The sequence below is a fragment of the Nicotiana tabacum genome, chromosome 8, assembly GCF_000715075.1.
Source record: "Nicotiana tabacum cultivar K326 chromosome 8, ASM71507v2, whole genome shotgun sequence".
In the NCBI taxonomy this organism is placed as follows: domain Eukaryota; kingdom Viridiplantae; phylum Streptophyta; class Magnoliopsida; order Solanales; family Solanaceae; genus Nicotiana; species Nicotiana tabacum.
The window spans coordinates 116,884,490-116,901,873 of record NC_134087.1 but is presented as its reverse complement, the minus strand read 5'-3'; the positions used below and the strand labels follow the sequence as shown (position 1 = coordinate 116,901,873).

Below are 17,384 nucleotides of genomic sequence, written 5' to 3'. Positions count from 1 at the left end.
CCTACCTCAAATAGATGAAGCTGAAATTGTTTGCGATTTGAGCGTAGAGAACTGTGTATAAAGGTTATAAGATAAGTATTCCTATCTTCAACTTTTTAGCTTGTGATATAACCTCATTTTAAGACTCAAATTACCTTCCTAATCTATCTGCCTTACCTATATTTACTAAAAAGGTGTCGGTCTATAATATAATGTACATACATACTGCTTTTAGAGGAAAGAAATTATTTACACACACACACATATATATATATATATATATATACAAAAAAGTTTTTGGCGAAACGGTGTCGGATGACACATATTAGGGGCGAAATTAAAAAATAGCCAGATTTACAAGTGGTAATTGAAAATAGTCACAATTTCAAAAGTAATCGAAAATTAGTCACTTTTCATGTAAAGATAAATATGAACGAAAACACTAATTCCAAAAGGTATTCCAGCATAATATACTGGAGTTCCAGTATAATATACCAGACTTCCAACATAATATACTTCCAGCATAATATACTGAAGTACCAGCATAACATATTGGTCCAGCATAATATGCTGGAAGTTCATATACAAGTGCTCCAATCTCCAGTATATTATGCTGGAACTTTCTGTATGTTGGAGTTCTAGCATAATATGCTGGAAGTTCATACACAGGTGCACCAACCTCTAGCATAATATATATGCTGGAAGTTAATACACAGGTATACTAATCTCCAGTATATTATGCTGGAACTTTCCGTATTGCAGCACAATAATGACTATTTTTCAATGATTTTGCAACCGCTGGCTATTTTTCAATTATCAATCCGAAAATTGGCTACCCCTTACTATTTCCATATGAGGGGATGACTCTGCCCCTGCATGGGGGCCTACACAAAGGGTAGGTAAAACAAGTGCAATGGCTTGAAAGTAACTTTACAAAGATTAATTATGTTTATCAGTATATTAGTCAATGATAAGCTAAAGAGAGAGAACCTCTTGATTAACTGGGAATGCAATCAATCACTCAAACCAATTGCTAAAGAATAGGACTCAAGATTAAATAAGCCTAAAAATGTTACTATGTTTCTAGAGTACTATACCGTAGAGTCTGTAGTAAAAACAATTAGTGCTTCACCTTGTATATTTCGAGTTCGAATCAAATCCTTTACATGTTATGGACAAAAAAGTTGTCAAGAAAACATCCCATAAGCATATAAACTTTTTTCTTTCCCCCAAATTAGGAAAAGAGTTTCCAAAATTAATCAGGGGAGATAAACTAATCAGAAAAGGATTGGTTTTTAACAGGGAACGGAATGCAGCACATCATTCTTTGGATCAAATCATCATCACCTACGACTACGAGCCAATATATATGGACTATGAAAGTTCTATTCTCTGATACCATATTATATATATATATCTCATCAACCTCTTCCCCGCATGTAAGTTTATAGAAGTCAGTATGTATCAGATATTGTGAAAAGGGCGAGATCATGAGCATATATATGTCTTGCAAATTACAAGTCATTACCTTTTTACTTTGTCTAACATTACTCCTCAGGGATTGCATAGTGTGATATGGTAATCTCATCTTCAAGCCTGGATACATGCTTACACTTGTTTTCTTTTCTTAGCTGTAGATACTCTTTGTACAAGAAGGGTCTGTATTTTGGTTTTTCTGCAATCTCCTTTGTAAAATGGGGAAGTGGTTCAATCCACTTGTCTCCTGACAAACTGTAGAAGAATGCAAATGAATTCCTTGATCTTCCATTAGGTCTCAGCACCCTATGGCTTGGGCTTTTGAATTTGTCATTCGAAAGGACCTGTAAAATATGAGGTAACAACTCTACCAACTAGCTAATAATCAATTCTCTAACTCTGTTGACTGCAATTTGAGAGATTTACCTGAAGAGCATCGCCAATATTGACAACAAGGGCACCTGGTTGTGGGACTATTAGGATCCATTCGCCATCCTTTTGAACCTCGAGGCCTTCAACTTCATCTTGTAGCACAATTGTGAAGCAACTGACATCTTTATGTGAATTTGCCCCTATCCTTTCTGTTTCTGTTGCTGGCAAGTAAAATAAAGCAATAAGAAAATCCCAGTTTCTGTCATCGTTGAATTCTTTAAGAACAGATGGAGGAAGCCCCAGGCACTCGCTCAGGATGCTCTCAACAACCATCCCTATCTTCAAGAATTGGGAGAATAACTCTTCCATAACTTCTCTGAAATGTGAAAGGAATTCATTATCGTAATAGCTAAAGTTTTCCACTAGCAAATCTTGTCCAAGAAAGGCAACAGCAAAATTTATTTCCCCAGCAGCCCCTTGTGCAGGGCAATTAAAAGGGCTAACTGGCATCAACTGGATATGTGTTTACTAAGATCAAATGTATTGTCTTCTATCTGGGAAAAGAAGCTTTAATTATGTAGGATAAATGACATGAAATTTTATAGCCAAACTATCTGATTAGAGATGCTTAAATAATATTAAAAATCTATCCAATTTGACATAGCTCTCAATTCTTGAACATGGAGCTGAGATTGATCGCATGCATTACTATCACAGTCTAGATCAAACTAGTAGAAAGCGTAAAGAATATCATTGACTAAACATCAAGAAGAGAATCCTGGAGTTGGAGTTGGCCTTTTATAAACAGGTTAAACAAGAAAAGGTTTTAGGTTCTTGGATCAATAAGGGAATCATTTGAGACATATGGTATTTTCTTATTGTCATCATTAAATTTGAACAAAACCAAGAAAAGGTTCTTGGATCTTCTCAGTTGAAAGAGTTTTCTCTTTGAGTCTACCAAATAGAAGGCACTCGTTTCAATTCCAACCTCCACCCCCCCCCCCCCAAAACCCCCCTCTTCAATAAAGTTCTGTTCTAGGAAAAATGATGCATGCCAAGTCAAATAGCTGAGACATAATAAGGATATTGGGAAAGAGTAACTTTCCATCAAAGATTGGACCTTGAGTTCTTAAGTCAATGAGTGCACAATGAGTATCATCTTATTATATGTATACATTTTTAAACTCGTTGTTTATAAGCAAACAATCCAGGAAAAGTTGCTTAACCAAAAGTGAAAAATATGAACATACCGAAATTGTGGGGGATTGGGAGGGAAGATGTTAAAATGAGAACCAGGTGGAAGCATGATGAGGAATTCATTGAACTCATAAGACGGATTAGGCTTCTTGTTATAGCCTGCAGGAACTGGTGCATTAGGCAGGGGACAGTATTTGAGTTTAGCTTCATTTGGAGACTCAAAGAAAGCTTTTGCCAGCTGCAGAGCTCCACTGGTCAGATCAAAGGGTACCCCATGGTTCACAATTTGAAAGAAGCCATACTCAGTACAGGCTTTAGTAATGGACTCTACAATTTTTCTCCTTTCATCTTCATATCCTTCTCTGAAGAATGGTGTCAAGTCGACAGTGGGTATATTTTTCATAGCCATTCTCAGAGTCAACTTGGTTTGGTTACATCACTACTGCTTTCACTTGTAGGATTTTGGAATCTCGATACACTGTCTTTTGGGTAATTTTTTTACCTATGTTTCCAAATAAATTAAATTATTGGTAAGAGAAGCATAGAAAATTATTACTAAATTTTAGATCTTTGTTTTCTATTTTGTTCTTATGCATGCCATTGGATATTAGTTAATCCGATTAATTACTTCAGCCGAGCCGACACTACTCCAATTTGTTCATTGTCAGGACTCACAGTACCTTACCAAAATATTCCCACATTATTAAAGTCTCATCAGCACATGTGACTAGTACAAACGTGAAAATATCACAGTAAAAACTATTAATGTGCTGTATGACTAAAATCTTAGAGAGATCAACGATAATAGTAATGAGAAAATAGGTATTACTTACATTTGTTGACTTGATCAAATACTAGATGCGGATAAATTATTGCCATGTCTCCGATCTTACTATGTTGATATTAAGTGCCAAAGATCACTTCAAAATAATATGCAGATACCCTAATATTAAAATTAAAACATATTTCAAGGTACTATAACAGTGTTAGGTTGTCATCTTCACAACAATACAGGGTGTTTCTACCTGCTATTGATTTGAAATAGGGTGGATATCTCAATTAAGTATGCTATATTGTTACCACAATAAGTATAATCCTACACTTTGCCCAAAATAGCTTCCCCTATCTAACCTCTTCTTTTTCATTTCTTTTTTGCATGGGAAATATGAAGTGAAAAAATAAGTAATTAGACAAAATTACAAAGAAAAGGTTAAAGGAGAAATGTGAGAAAAAGCTCACTGAAACTAAAAATTAGAGTCACCACTATATGTCATTCGATTTTTCTGCAATATCCGAAACCTCTTTACAGAGACCAACTCTGATAATCGAAACACTGAAGAGAACTCAAATCAAACACAAGGTCTACCAACAGTTCATTCGTCTTCTTCATCTTCATCATCTTCATCTTCCTCTTCAGAGCCTCCGCTGTCCTTTCCCTGGCAATTCATATCAAATCAACCAATTCATTACCCAAGATATAAAAGAACAATCTTCAATAAGCTGCCGACACACATAAAATGGTATGCGGTTTTATGCTAAAATCACTGTCAGCTCCCAGCAACAAGATCCCCTGGCACCATATTCACACATGCAAAATCTGAAGTTTCATTTTTTGACACAATTCCAATTCATATTGGTAATGCTGTCACCTTTTGTACAGGATTAGGCATGTCTAGTCCCCGTAGTTGTTTTCTGAAGGTTAGGCATTATATCCCCCCTTCCTCATGTATTTTCATACCGAGTATTAATATATGGTCAGCGGTCATCCTCCCTTGCCTAACCACCACCACCACCACCACCCCTAAAAAAATCAAAAATGGGTGTTTTTGACTTAAAAAGGAAGCCAATGCTCTTTTAGACCCTTGTCAAGCTTCCACCATGCAACACAATGTTTTAAGAAACTGCAGAGAAAAGGTAAGAGAGAGGGGGACTAGCACATAATTGCGTATCTTCCCCCTCATGTTCATCGGTAGAATTGGGAATCAAAGTTTAAAACAAAAGAAGTCTTTCCTCTTTCCTGGGGTGAAAATGCCAACTCTTAGAGGAATTATATATGCTCCACTTTTACCTCCTTTCGGCTAGGAAAAGGGAAAGAACATTCACAAACTTGCTCCCTCTCTCATCCTAAACAAACAGTGTAAGCTTCCAACAGGTGACCTCTCTTCCTCGGCCCAAGGGGAAAAGGAAGAGAAGGAACAAATACTTTGTCAGAATAGATACTTTCTTGATCTAAAAAACAAAGATATATTCAGACCAGAAGACACTTTGATCTTCTGAATGGAAGAGTCCCCAACCAATACCTTCCCGGCAGGTAAAACCAAAAGCTACAGTTTCAAAGTTTTCTATCTGATGCATTTGTTTTTCACAAAGTTGGTATTTTCATTTAATTAATAGCACCAGGAAGGGGTTGGAACAAAAATATTTACAAGTGCAGAAGAATCCTACTCTCTTTATGATGCTTCTAAGATTGCATCTTTTGAGACTTTGATCAAAGACTTCCTTCAGAAGAATCCTACTCTCTTTATGATGCTTCTAAGATTGCATCTTTTGAGACTTTGATCAAAGACTTCCTTCAACAGACCCTTCCCTTCTCTCCCTCACGTGTCTTCATGTCTTAGACAAAGTTCTGTTTTAACCCCACAATTTAAGCAGCAAATAGTTTCCACGAAAGCAAAGATGGAAATATAAATTTCTAAATATCAGAAGCACCATAAAAACTATATTGCTTGCAGAAAGTTATTTTAGAGGTTTGGTAGTAGCTCTATGTTTTATAGGCTTTATCATATATATAGTTGCAGCCCTTATGATTTTAGTAAATCCTATTAGTCAAGCCCCACTTAGAAACTTTTTCCTTAGTCCTCCTTCACCCTCATACCATTGTGGCCAAGGAAAGAAATAAATGTAAGCCCAAAAGGAGGACATATTACAGCCACTGATGAATAAGCACGACTTTATGTCAATTGATGTGCACAATGTATGAGTTATGAAAACTTAGCAAGAATGTTGCTTTACCTCATCGCCTTCAATATCTTCTTCATCAGGCTCCTGTGGTAAAGCAAATTTTGTATAATGTTATCGAGTTAAAAATGCAGGACTAAATCATGACTAATAGATCAAGGAAAACAAGGGACACAGCATGGAACTAACATGGTCAAAATAATTGAGAGGGTTAGGCCACAAGTCATCCTTGATTATTTCAGCAACCTGAAAATCAGAAAACAAAAGAATAAATTTGAAAATGAAACTCTATGCACCAAATACCTGAATAACCCCCCCACCCCACCCCACCCACACACACACACAAAAAAAAAAAAAAAAGTGCGAGCAAGAAAATCATAATGTTCTGCCGAAGATCTAGATGTTACCTCATCATCCTGAATGTCCAGAATCTCATTTTCGTCATCATCCACATCACCTTTTTGATTGACTTCACTGAACCATGTAAAGAAGCTGTATGGAATAACAAGGGAAAAGCAACTGAGCAAGGATGACCATGAATATGACATTCAGTTTTTATTTACAAGACAGCTAGGATTGAGAGTACAGAAGACAGAGGAGTGAGCATGTGTCCAGTCGGTGCACCAACTTATCAAGTGATTAAGAGGATAAGTCACAGAATGTTGTAGCAGAAATACTCAGTGAGTGCAAATAGTTTCGACGCAGCTACATTAACCACTATATTTGCCATAGTTACACTATTTTTGTGAACTCATAAACAGCTTTCTCTCGAGAGAAACATTTTGCCCAAAAAAATCATTAATATAGTTAATTAGCAATACTCTTATATAGCTTATGAATATGTAACTTTTTTTTTCAAAAATTCAAGAAATGGGTGTCCTAATTCAAATTGAAATTAGATGATTTGACTTTGAAATTTTGAACGCATCATTTCTTTTTGGGACGGACAGAACAATATATTTTGCGCTTCTGTTCCTAACAGAGATGGCTGACTTCTAACTCCATAGTGAAGGAAGCAATTGCAGGGGGGAAATTTTGCCCACTACAAGAACATAAGATTAGGTCGGCATATGTTATTTGAAGGATCACACCAGTTATAGGTGAGTTTTATTAAGAAAATGTGATAATTGACAAATTTGTATTCCTAAGGTAGAGATCATAACCTGGTTTAATGAGGTGAGCAAGTCTATTTTCTCAAGTAAGACGAACCAAGTTCCCAACATTATATCAGTTGCAAGTTGACAGACTTGATACAAACAACTAGTAGCTTTAAAAAATCAAAACCCTTAGAAATGCTAGATAAAAGTTAGCAGACCTTTCTTCAGCTAGGGACCGCTTGTTTCCTTTCTTCTTGTCAGCAACTCCATTAGGAATGCCCTTCATAAGTCAAAACACAAATAGTGAGAGGAAAAGCATAAGATAAAGACGTGTAACGTCTCTCAAGCAGCAAAGAGAACTTACCATGCCTTCTTTCCATTTTATTGTTGTAGCTGTAATTTTTGTAGGTCCATCTTCAAGGAAGGTATACGTCTTTGAGAGCTTTGAATTTTCAAAATAAGGATTGGGCTTAAAGTTCTGTGAGAAAGAAGAGAAGGTCATCAGCATTCTGCAGTCCCAGAAAACATAAGATGTCTAATGTACTCATTAATTTCATTGTTGAGAGAGCGAGAAAGAGTGGTGAACTCACAAACGTGATTGAATGACCCGATTTCACATCCTTTGAGTCTTCCACTTCAATAGAACTTACAAATTTGAAAATCTACATGAAAAGGGACAGTAACATTATGAGATTCAGATCAGAAGGTAAGAATCCATTTAAACTGTACTTTGACAGTTTATTTAGATGAGATTTTGCTAATTTAAGCGGATGGTTAATATTGGAGAAACAGTAACGTAACAAGTTGTAGTGGGTTGTTTAGAAGTTTAAATGAAACAAATTAGGATCAAACCTTTTGGTCCTCTTCAGTGAGAAGGTTACCAAGAACAGGATGACTCAAAAACTGCAAGCAGATGAGATAAGTTATACTGTGTGAAAAATACTTTGGAAGTCAAGCGATTGCAAGGAGAAAGGATAGGATGGGATCACTAACAGCAGTCAACCAGAAGTCAGAAATAGAGCTAATGACATCATTTCGCTTATCATAGACAGGCTTGCGGATCTTGTTGTACTTCTGTTCTACTTCCAACACTTCGTCACTTGCTTTTTCATTGATCTGCTAGCAAAATTGATATATCATTCAACATGTAAAACCAAGAGCTACACATGTTATCTTACCGTTAAACAACAGAAGAAAAGCTTCTAGCAATTTATCCAAGTTAATTATTGTGAAACTGCCGAAGTTGATTTGCATCTCTTCTGATTAGATTGTACCCTGAATGATTAAGCTTTTGGTGTGCATTCAGAAAAAGCTCGGACACATAGCAATATCATGTATGCATATAGCATACAAATCCAAAGCTCCCAGAAGTGCGTAGATTTGCATCTTGTATTCTTCATATACTCTTCATACAAGTGAACATGATTTTCAATTTATTGTGAAGGGAGCAGAGAAAGATATGTAGGGGGGAGCGCATAGACACTAGCCTGCTGAATCCATAATGAGAATATCATCCTCTATTAATCTTGCAGGATTCCATGTATCGACATTATGATCATTAAGTAAGAAAGGAACTGAGCAGTTCCTGAAGAGAGGTCCTTAGAACTGAACTATGACCATATTGGGTATAACTTAATCAGACAGAATTTTTAAAGAAGTTTTTGGAGTAGACATCTATTAAAAGAAGGAAAGAGACTTGAATATTCAATTGAACAAAGAATAAGCATTAAGTCAAACAGCTATCAGTTCCAGAACTGAGGTCCTCAGAAAAGTAGCATGCTCTAAATTCTTAACTACATCAAGAAAGCTAAGGTAGTACATGACCAGTGGAGATCTCTCAAATTTTTGTTTCCATCTGAAAGAAACACCGAACATGCTGAAAGTCAAAATTTGACGAATTTATCTGAATATATTCATAGAAATATGCTTCGATGAGGTTTGGCAGTTGGACTTCCTCAAGGAAGACAGGACTTTTTATACTCTTTATTATTCTTCTAACATTTTCTACTCTACTGAAGAATCACAGTTTTTGGAATCATAAGAAATTAATTAGGAATTAACACATCTCATACTTCCAAATTTCTTCACAGTTTAATGCCCGAATTTGGACATTTACTCAATTTAGAAATAAACTAATGATCTTTATATTCACATAAAGAACAAGGAACCATATCATGGTCTTCCAAACTTCTCATGTCACAGTCATAGATAATCTCGACAAGTTTTAGAAATTGAATAAAAATTGGATCTTTAAAACTTTGGAGTTTTAGCCACTATCTAATTCTCCATAATAAGAATTCAATCTTTTCTTTAAGTAATTCTCTACGTTTATTACCCCTTTTTAACGGTTTTAAAAAAAAAAAATTACCTTCTCGAGCTCGTCTTGTATCTCTTGCAATTTTTCAATGGAAAAAATGAGCTTTTCATCAATAATATTGTTGTTTTCCTCATCCACTTTCTGCTTCTTCCCTTTGTCTGCCCCCATTTTATTCTTTGCCTAAACACACAGCAGCTGAGGAAGAGAGCTGCTGCTTCTCAGTGTCTCTAACTGCTAATTTCTAGATTCTGCTTAAACCCTAAACGGCTCTAACCTGTCTGTTTGAGACAAGACATGTTAAGGTTTTAGGGTTTTAGGAGAACAAATAAGAGATTGACACGTCTTCTTCTGTACTTTTTCTGTGACTTTGACACGTGTATAAATTATTAAATTACTTCCTCCGGCACATTTGTATCGTTTAAAACTTTAGCACGTCCACCAATTATAAAGGAGTAGTATAATTTATTAAATAACATTCTTTATTTTTTATTTCATCTCAAGTTATATTGCTCATCCTATTTGAAAGTGAGTATTATTATTTTGTATGCGATTAAAATCGGGCCTACCTAATTTTACTATTTGATCGAGATAAAGGAGTTGCATCGGGGGTAGCCTCGTAATGAATCAGACACGAGCTCGAAGACGAGGCATCGAGTCTAAAGATCGAAGTGTCCGTTGAGACCGAGGCCAGCAGCAATCGAGATTAAGTATGATCGACTTCGAGTGAAGTAAAATAACGGAAAGGCGAGATATCCGTAACTGGTCGGAGATCACGACAGAAATTTCGAGAAGAACAAAGTACGCAATTTCCTGTTTACTATGTTAGCCGAACTTTAGGTGAAGCATAGACCCGGTACCCACATTTAGAAAAATTAGTGTTTGCTCTAATAAGCGCATCTAGGAAATTAAAATCATATTTTCAATGTCGCCCAATTTGTGTTGTAACCACTTATCCCCTTCGCAACATTTTGCACAAGCCCGAGCTCTCGAGCCGACTGGCCAAATGGACCGTCGAAATCAGTGGGTACAATATCGAGTATCGACCTCAAACGGCCATCAAGTCTCAAATTTTAGCAAACTTCGTGGCCGACTTTACACCAGCCCTCGAGCCCGAGGTCGAAAAGGAGCTATTGCTAAAATCGAGTACATCCTCAGGAGTCTAGACCCTTTTCATAGACGGTGCTTCAAATGTGAAGGGGTCCGGGCTAGGCATCGTTTTGAAGCCACCCACAGGCAATACGATTAGACAATCTATCAAAACTCCTAAGTTGACTAACAATGAGGTCGAGTATGAGGTCATGATTGCAGGTCTCAAGCCGGCTAAAAGTTTGGGAGCTGAGATCATCGAGGCCAAGTGTGATTCCTAGCTCGTGGTTAACTAGGTCAACAAAACCTACGAGGTCCGATAAGATCGAATGCAGAGGTACTTGGATAAATTGCAGGTAACCTTACACCGATTCAAAGAATGGACCCTATAGCATGTACCTCGAGAACAGAATGGTGACCCTTGCAAACATAGGGTCATCGATCGAAGATGATGAAATTATCTTGAGGACTGTCGTACAACTTTCAAAATCGGTGGTCGAAGAAGGCCACGTGTCACAATCCCAATGCCTCGATCGTGATGGCTCCTATCACAGTACTAGGCAAGCCAACCAAATATTTGCCACAATGAAACCTTTTATAAAAATCATTTTCTAGTATCGAATAAGTCTCAAATTCGTTATATGAAATAGATGAGTAAAACTGAATAAGCGGAAAAACCAGTACAGAATACCAACACAGACCAACAATCTGGTATCACTAGTCAAGAGTCTCTAAATACAACTCAAACTGACTGAATAATACATCATAAGTCTGAAATAGCAGAATACTAAGATAGGAAGGAGGAAAGCAGGGCTGCGAATACCATGCAACTACCTTGCAGTCTCTAGTAAAGCTCTGAGAGTGCTGGAAGCTCTCACTCTGTTGTTCGAGCACCTGGATCTGCACACAAGGTGCAGGGAGTAACACGCCAACTCAGTAAGTAACTAAAGTAAATAAGGTCTGAGTGCAGTGACGAGCAAATTAAAACCATATAAGAGTTTTCAACAGAAATATCAAGTCAAAAACAACAGTGCCATAGTCAGTTATCTCGTAAAACTTCAGTTTCATTGAAATCATTTATTCAACATTTTTCAATAGAGGCTTAGTATAAAGAAGAGTGAAAGCAGCAAAATGTCATACGCGGGCCCCTCGGGCCCCTCGGGCAAGGTATCACTTATAAGTATAGCCTCTCGGGCAAGCCTCTCAGTCATTCTTGACTCAGCTCTCGTCAAACAGTACTCACACTCAGCACCCCGGCTCAATAATATCTCATAATTGTAATAATCATAATAACTGCTGCGGTGTGCAGCCCGATCCATAGTTTAAAGTCGACTACGCTCACTGGGGTGTACAGACTCCAGAGGGGCTCTTACAGCCCAAGCGTCATAATGTTGCGGCCCGCAGCCCGATCCAATATATATATCGTTGCGGCGTGCGACCCGATCTATATATAAATAATATTGTTGCGGCGTGCAGCCCGATCCGTAATAAATATATAATCCTTACCATTAGGTCCAAAACCTCTCTCAGTCATTAATCCCACAGTCACTCGGGCATATCAGTGGAAATCAGGGAACTCAGCCCAAATAATTTTCATATATTAAGAAGTAGAGTGATGAAACCGGATTTAAACAATAAACAGGTAAAACATGACTGAGAATATGCTTTCAAAATAAATAGAGTGAGGAAAGTAGTAAAAATACCCCTAAGGGTTTAAACAGGTCGGCACAAGGCCTCAAATATGGCGTACAACCCAAAATATAGTATCAATCTTTAAAATACGGGATATCATAAGATTTCAAATCAAATACGCGGCTTAATAATCGCTACGAGATGGACCAAGTCACAATCCCTACCGGTGCATGCCCACACGCTCGTCACCTAGCATGTGTGTCACCTCATTTATCAAAGCAATACAAAATACCAGGGTTTCATACCCTCATGTCCCGATTTACAATGGTTACTTACCTCAAACCGGATGAAATACTACTCTACGACGCCCTTGCTCTCGACTCGGCCTCAACTCGCGTCGAATCTATCCAAAATCAGAATTACAACATCAATATATGCTAAGGGAATGAAGCCCAGGCGAAAATAATCAAATTATATCAAAAATCCCGAAATTGGTCCAACCCGATCACCGGGCCCACGCCTAGAAATTCGATAAAAGTCGCATCAATGGAATCTTATCCTCCTACGAATTCATACATACCAAGAATACCAAAATCCGACCATAAATCACAATAGGATCGAGTATTATATCCATAAATCTTACCTCTAAGAAGTTCTCTTTGATTCCCTCTTCAATATCCCTTAAGAAGCTCCAAAATCGACTCAAAAATGGTGTACTTTGGCCAAAAATCGCGAAAATGGTGTTTTAAACATTATGCCCAGCGATTTAAAATTCTTTCATCGCGAACGCAGTCAACGCCTCGCGTTCGCAAAGCACAAAATCCGTTGACCACTTAATCCTTCTTTGTGAACATGACATCCTGAACGCAAACGCGAACGTGAAGCTTTAGCTCCTCAACCCATCGCGAACACGACCTCTAGCTCGCGAATGCAAAGCACAAGTGAACCTGGACCCCAGCTGCTCCCATTACTCTACGCGAACGTCGGAACCTCATCGCGTTCGCGATGAACACATAACATAACCCTTCGCGAACGCGGGAACAACATCACAAATGCAAAGGTCAAACTTTCTGCCTCACACCACATCCCTTCGCGAACGCGAGAGTCCTCTCGCGAACATGAGGCCAAATGTTTGCAACACCAACATCAGAAATCTGCAACTTCCCTCAACAAGATTTGATCCGTTTAACCACCCGAAACTTACCTGAGGCCCTCGGGACCTCAACCAAACATGCCAACATATCTCATAACATCATTCAAACTTGATCCAACCCTAGGAATGCTCAAAACCACATCAAAACACCAAATCATCATCAGATTCAAGCCTAAGAATTCCAAAAACTTTCAAATTCCGCTTTCGATCAAAAAGTATATCAAACCTTGTCCGAATGACCTGAAATTTTGCACATACATCACAAATGACACAATAGACCTACTCCAACTTCCGGAATTCCATTCCGACCCCTATATCAAAATCTCACCTATCAACCGAAAAATGCCAAAATTCCAATTTTGCCAATTCAAGCCTAAATCTACTCCGGACCTTCAAAACACATTCCGATCACGCTCATAAATCTCAAATCACCTCCTGAAGCTATCCGAACCATTGGAATTCATATCCGAGCCCTTTTTCACATAAGCCAACATCCAGTTGACTTTTCCAACCTAAACTTACTCAAAAGAGACTAAGTGTCTCATTCCTTTCGAAAACCTCCCCGAACCCGAACCAACCAACTCGATATCACATAATATAGCTGAACAAGACAGCAAGAAGCAGAAATGGGGGAAACGGAGCCGTAACTCATGAAATGATCGGCTGGGTCGTTACATCTTCCCCCTCTTAAACAAACGTTCATCTTCGAACGAGTCAAAAAACATACCTGAAGCCTGAAATAGGTGAGGATATATTCTTCGCATCTCCTACTTGGTCTCCAGGTAGCCTCCTCCACGGGCCGATCTATCCACTGCACTTCACTGAAGTTATATCCTTTGACCTCAACTTTTAAACCTAACGCTCCAAAATAGCTACTGGCTCCACATCATAAGTCAAATCATCATCTAACTGAACCGTTCTAAAATCCAAAACATGAGACGGATCGCCAATATACTTCCAGAGCATAGACACATGAAATACCGGATGCACACTCGATAAGTTGGGTAGCAAAGCAAGCTCATAAGCCACCTCCCCAATCCTCCAAAGTACCTCAAAAGGCCCAATGAACTGATGACTCAATTTACCCTTCTTCCCAAATGTCATAACACCCTTCATGGGTGAAACCTTCAGTAGAACCTTCTCCCCAACCATGAAAGACACATCACGGACCTTCCTGTCAGCATAATTCTTTTGCCTCGACTGCGTTGTACGAAGCCTCTCCTGAATTACCTTCACCTTGTCTAAAGCATCCTACACCAAGTTTGTACCCAAAAACCTAGCCTCACCTGACTCAAACAAACCAACTGCAGATCTACATCGTCTCCCATACAAAGCCTCATATGGAGCCATCTGAATACTCGACTGATAACTGTTGTTATAAGCAAACTCCGCGAGCAGTGGAAACTGATCCCATGACCCTCCAAAATCAACGACACAAGCGTGCAACATATCCTCCAATATCTGAATAGTGCGCTCGGACTGCCCGTCCGTCTGAGGGTGAAACACTGTGCTCAAATCAACCTGAGTACCCAACTCTCTCTACACGGCTCTCCAAAACTGCAAAGTAAACTGAGTACCTCTATTTGAAATGACGGAAACTGGGACGCCATGCAAACGAACAATCTCTCGGATATAGATCTCTGCCAACCGCTCTAAAGAATAGGTAGTACACACAGGAGTGAAGTGCGCGAACTTGGTCAGCCGATCCACAATCACCCAAATAGCATCGAACTTCTTCAAAGTCCATGAGAGCCCAACTACGAAGACCATGGTGATCAGCTCCCACTTCCACTATGGGATATCCATTTGCTGAAGCAAGCCACCCGGTCTCTGATGCTCATATTTCACCTGTTGACAATTAAGATACCGAGCTACAAATCCCACAATATCCTTCTCCATCCTCCTCCACCAATAATACTATCTCAGATCCTGATACATATTCACGGCACCCGGATGAATGGAATACCGTGAGCTACGGGCCTCCTCTAGAATCAACTGCCGAAGCCCATCCACATTGGACATACATATCCAGCCCTGCATCCTCAATACCCCGTCATCACCAATAGTCACATCTCTAGCATCATCGTGTTGAACTCTATCCTTTAGGACAAGTAAATGAGGATCATCATATGGGCACTCTCTGATGCGATCAAATAAGGAAGACCAAGAAATAACACAAGCCAATACATGACTGGGCTCCGAAATATCCAACCTCACAAACCGATTGGCAAAGGCTTGAACATCAATTGCAAGTGGTCTCTCCCCAACAGGAATATATGCCAAACTCCCCATACTCACTCTCACTGCCTTCCTACTCAAGGCATCGGCCACCACATTGGCCTTTCCCGGATGATACAAGATAGTAATATCTTAATCCGTTAGTAGCTCCAACCATCTCCGCTGCCTCAAATCGAGATCCTTCTGTTTGAACAAGTTCTGGAGGCTACGATGATCAGTAAATACCTCACATGACACACCATACAAATAATGCCTCCAAATCTTCAATGCGTGAACAATGGCAGCCAACTCTAGATCATGAACGAGGTAGTTCTTCTCATAGGGCTTCAACTGACGAGAAGCATAAACAATAACTCTACCCTCATACATCAACACACACCCAATGCCCACTCTCGAAGCATCACAATACACTATATATGAACCTGAAACTGATGGCAAAACCAATACTGGAGTTGTGGTCAAGGCAGTCTTGAGCTTCTGGAAGCTCGCCTCACACTCATCCGACCACCTGAATAAAGCACCCTTCTAAGTCAATTTGGTCAAGGGTGATGTAATAGATGAAAATCCCTAAACGAATTGATGGCAATACCCATCAATCCAAGCAAACTGCGAATCTCTGTGGCTGGGGACGGTCTACGCCAACTCTAAGCTGCCTCTATCTTCTTCGGATCCACCTAAATACCCCCACTGGACACCACGTTCCCCAAAAAAGCCAGTGAACTGAGCCAAAACTCATACTTGGAGAACTTTGCATAAAGCTTCTCCTCCCTCAACCTCTACAACACAACTCTCAAATGCTCCACGTGTTCCTTCTAGCTACGTGAGTATACCAGAATATCATCAATGAAAACAATCACGAACGAATTGAGATAAGGCCAAAATACATTGTTCATCAAATGGATAAATGATGTTAGGGCATTAGTCAGCCCAAAAGACATCACAAGGAACTCATAATGATCATATTGGGTCCTGGAAGTTGTCTTAAGAATATCCGAGTCCCTGATCTTCAATTGGTGATACCCTGAATGGAGATCAATCTTGGAGAACACCCTCGCTCCCTAAAGCTGGTCAACTAAATCATCAATGCGAGGCAACGGCTACTTGTTCTTGATTCAACTACCTGTAATCAATGCACATTCTCATCGTGTCATCTTTTTTCTTCACAAATACAACAGGCGCACCACACGGCAACACACTAGGCCGAATAAACCCCTTATCAAGGAGTTCCTAGAGCTGCTCCTTAAACTCTTTCAACTCCACCAGTGCCATACGATATGGTGGAATAGAAATGGACTGAGTGTCTGGCACCAGATCAATACCAAAATCAATATCCCTGTCCTATGGCATGCCCGACAGGTTTGCAGGAAAAACATCGGGAAAATCCCTCACAACAGCAACAAAATCAATACTAGGAGTCTCTGCACTAACATCCCTCACAAACGCTAAGTATGAAAGGCAACCCTTCCCAATCATTCGCTAGGCCTTCAGAAATAAAATCAACCTACTCGAGAAAAAATCAGTCGAACCTCGCCACTCAATCCGTGGCACACCAGGCATAGCCAATGTCACTATCTTAGTATGATAGTCCAATATAGCACGACACGGAGATAGCCAATCCATGCCTAATATTACATCAAAGTCCACCATACAAAGCAACAATAGGTCCACTCGGGTCTCCAAACCCCCAATAGTCACCACACACGACCGGTATACACGGTCCACAACTATAGTATCGCCCATCGGAGTAGATACACGAACAGATAAAACAAGAGACTCACGGGGCGTATCCAAATAACAAGCAAAGTATGATGATACATATGAAAAAGTGGAACCAGGATCAAATAATACAAAGGCATCTCTGTGGCAGACTAAGACAATA

General features: G+C 39.2%; 2 protein-coding genes across 2 annotated transcripts; both read right to left on the bottom strand.

The window, feature by feature from the left end:
* Window positions 1–1,090: 1,090 nt before the first annotated feature.
* Window positions 1,091–3,571, bottom strand: LOC107787234 (flavonol synthase/flavanone 3-hydroxylase). The gene is made up of 3 exons (XM_016608774.2): window positions 3,078–3,571; window positions 1,882–2,203; window positions 1,091–1,799 (listed from the first exon to the last, which is right to left on the bottom strand). The coding sequence occupies exons 1-3, from the start codon at window positions 3,431–3,433 to the stop codon at window positions 1,527–1,529; spliced, it is 951 nt and encodes a 316-aa protein (XP_016464260.1). The 5' UTR covers window positions 3,434–3,571; the 3' UTR covers window positions 1,091–1,526.
* A 590-nt stretch (window positions 3,572–4,161) lies between these two features.
* LOC107787233 (NAP1-related protein 2) lies at window positions 4,162–9,684 on the bottom strand. The gene is made up of 10 exons (XM_075219560.1): window positions 9,448–9,684; window positions 8,073–8,195; window positions 7,932–7,982; window positions 7,670–7,741; window positions 7,444–7,557; window positions 7,298–7,359; window positions 6,390–6,474; window positions 6,172–6,228; window positions 6,037–6,069; window positions 4,162–4,460 (listed from the first exon to the last, which is right to left on the bottom strand). The coding sequence occupies exons 1-10, from the start codon at window positions 9,562–9,564 to the stop codon at window positions 4,398–4,400; spliced, it is 777 nt and encodes a 258-aa protein (XP_075075661.1). The 5' UTR covers window positions 9,565–9,684; the 3' UTR covers window positions 4,162–4,397.
* Between the last annotated feature and the right edge of the window lie 7,700 nt (window positions 9,685–17,384).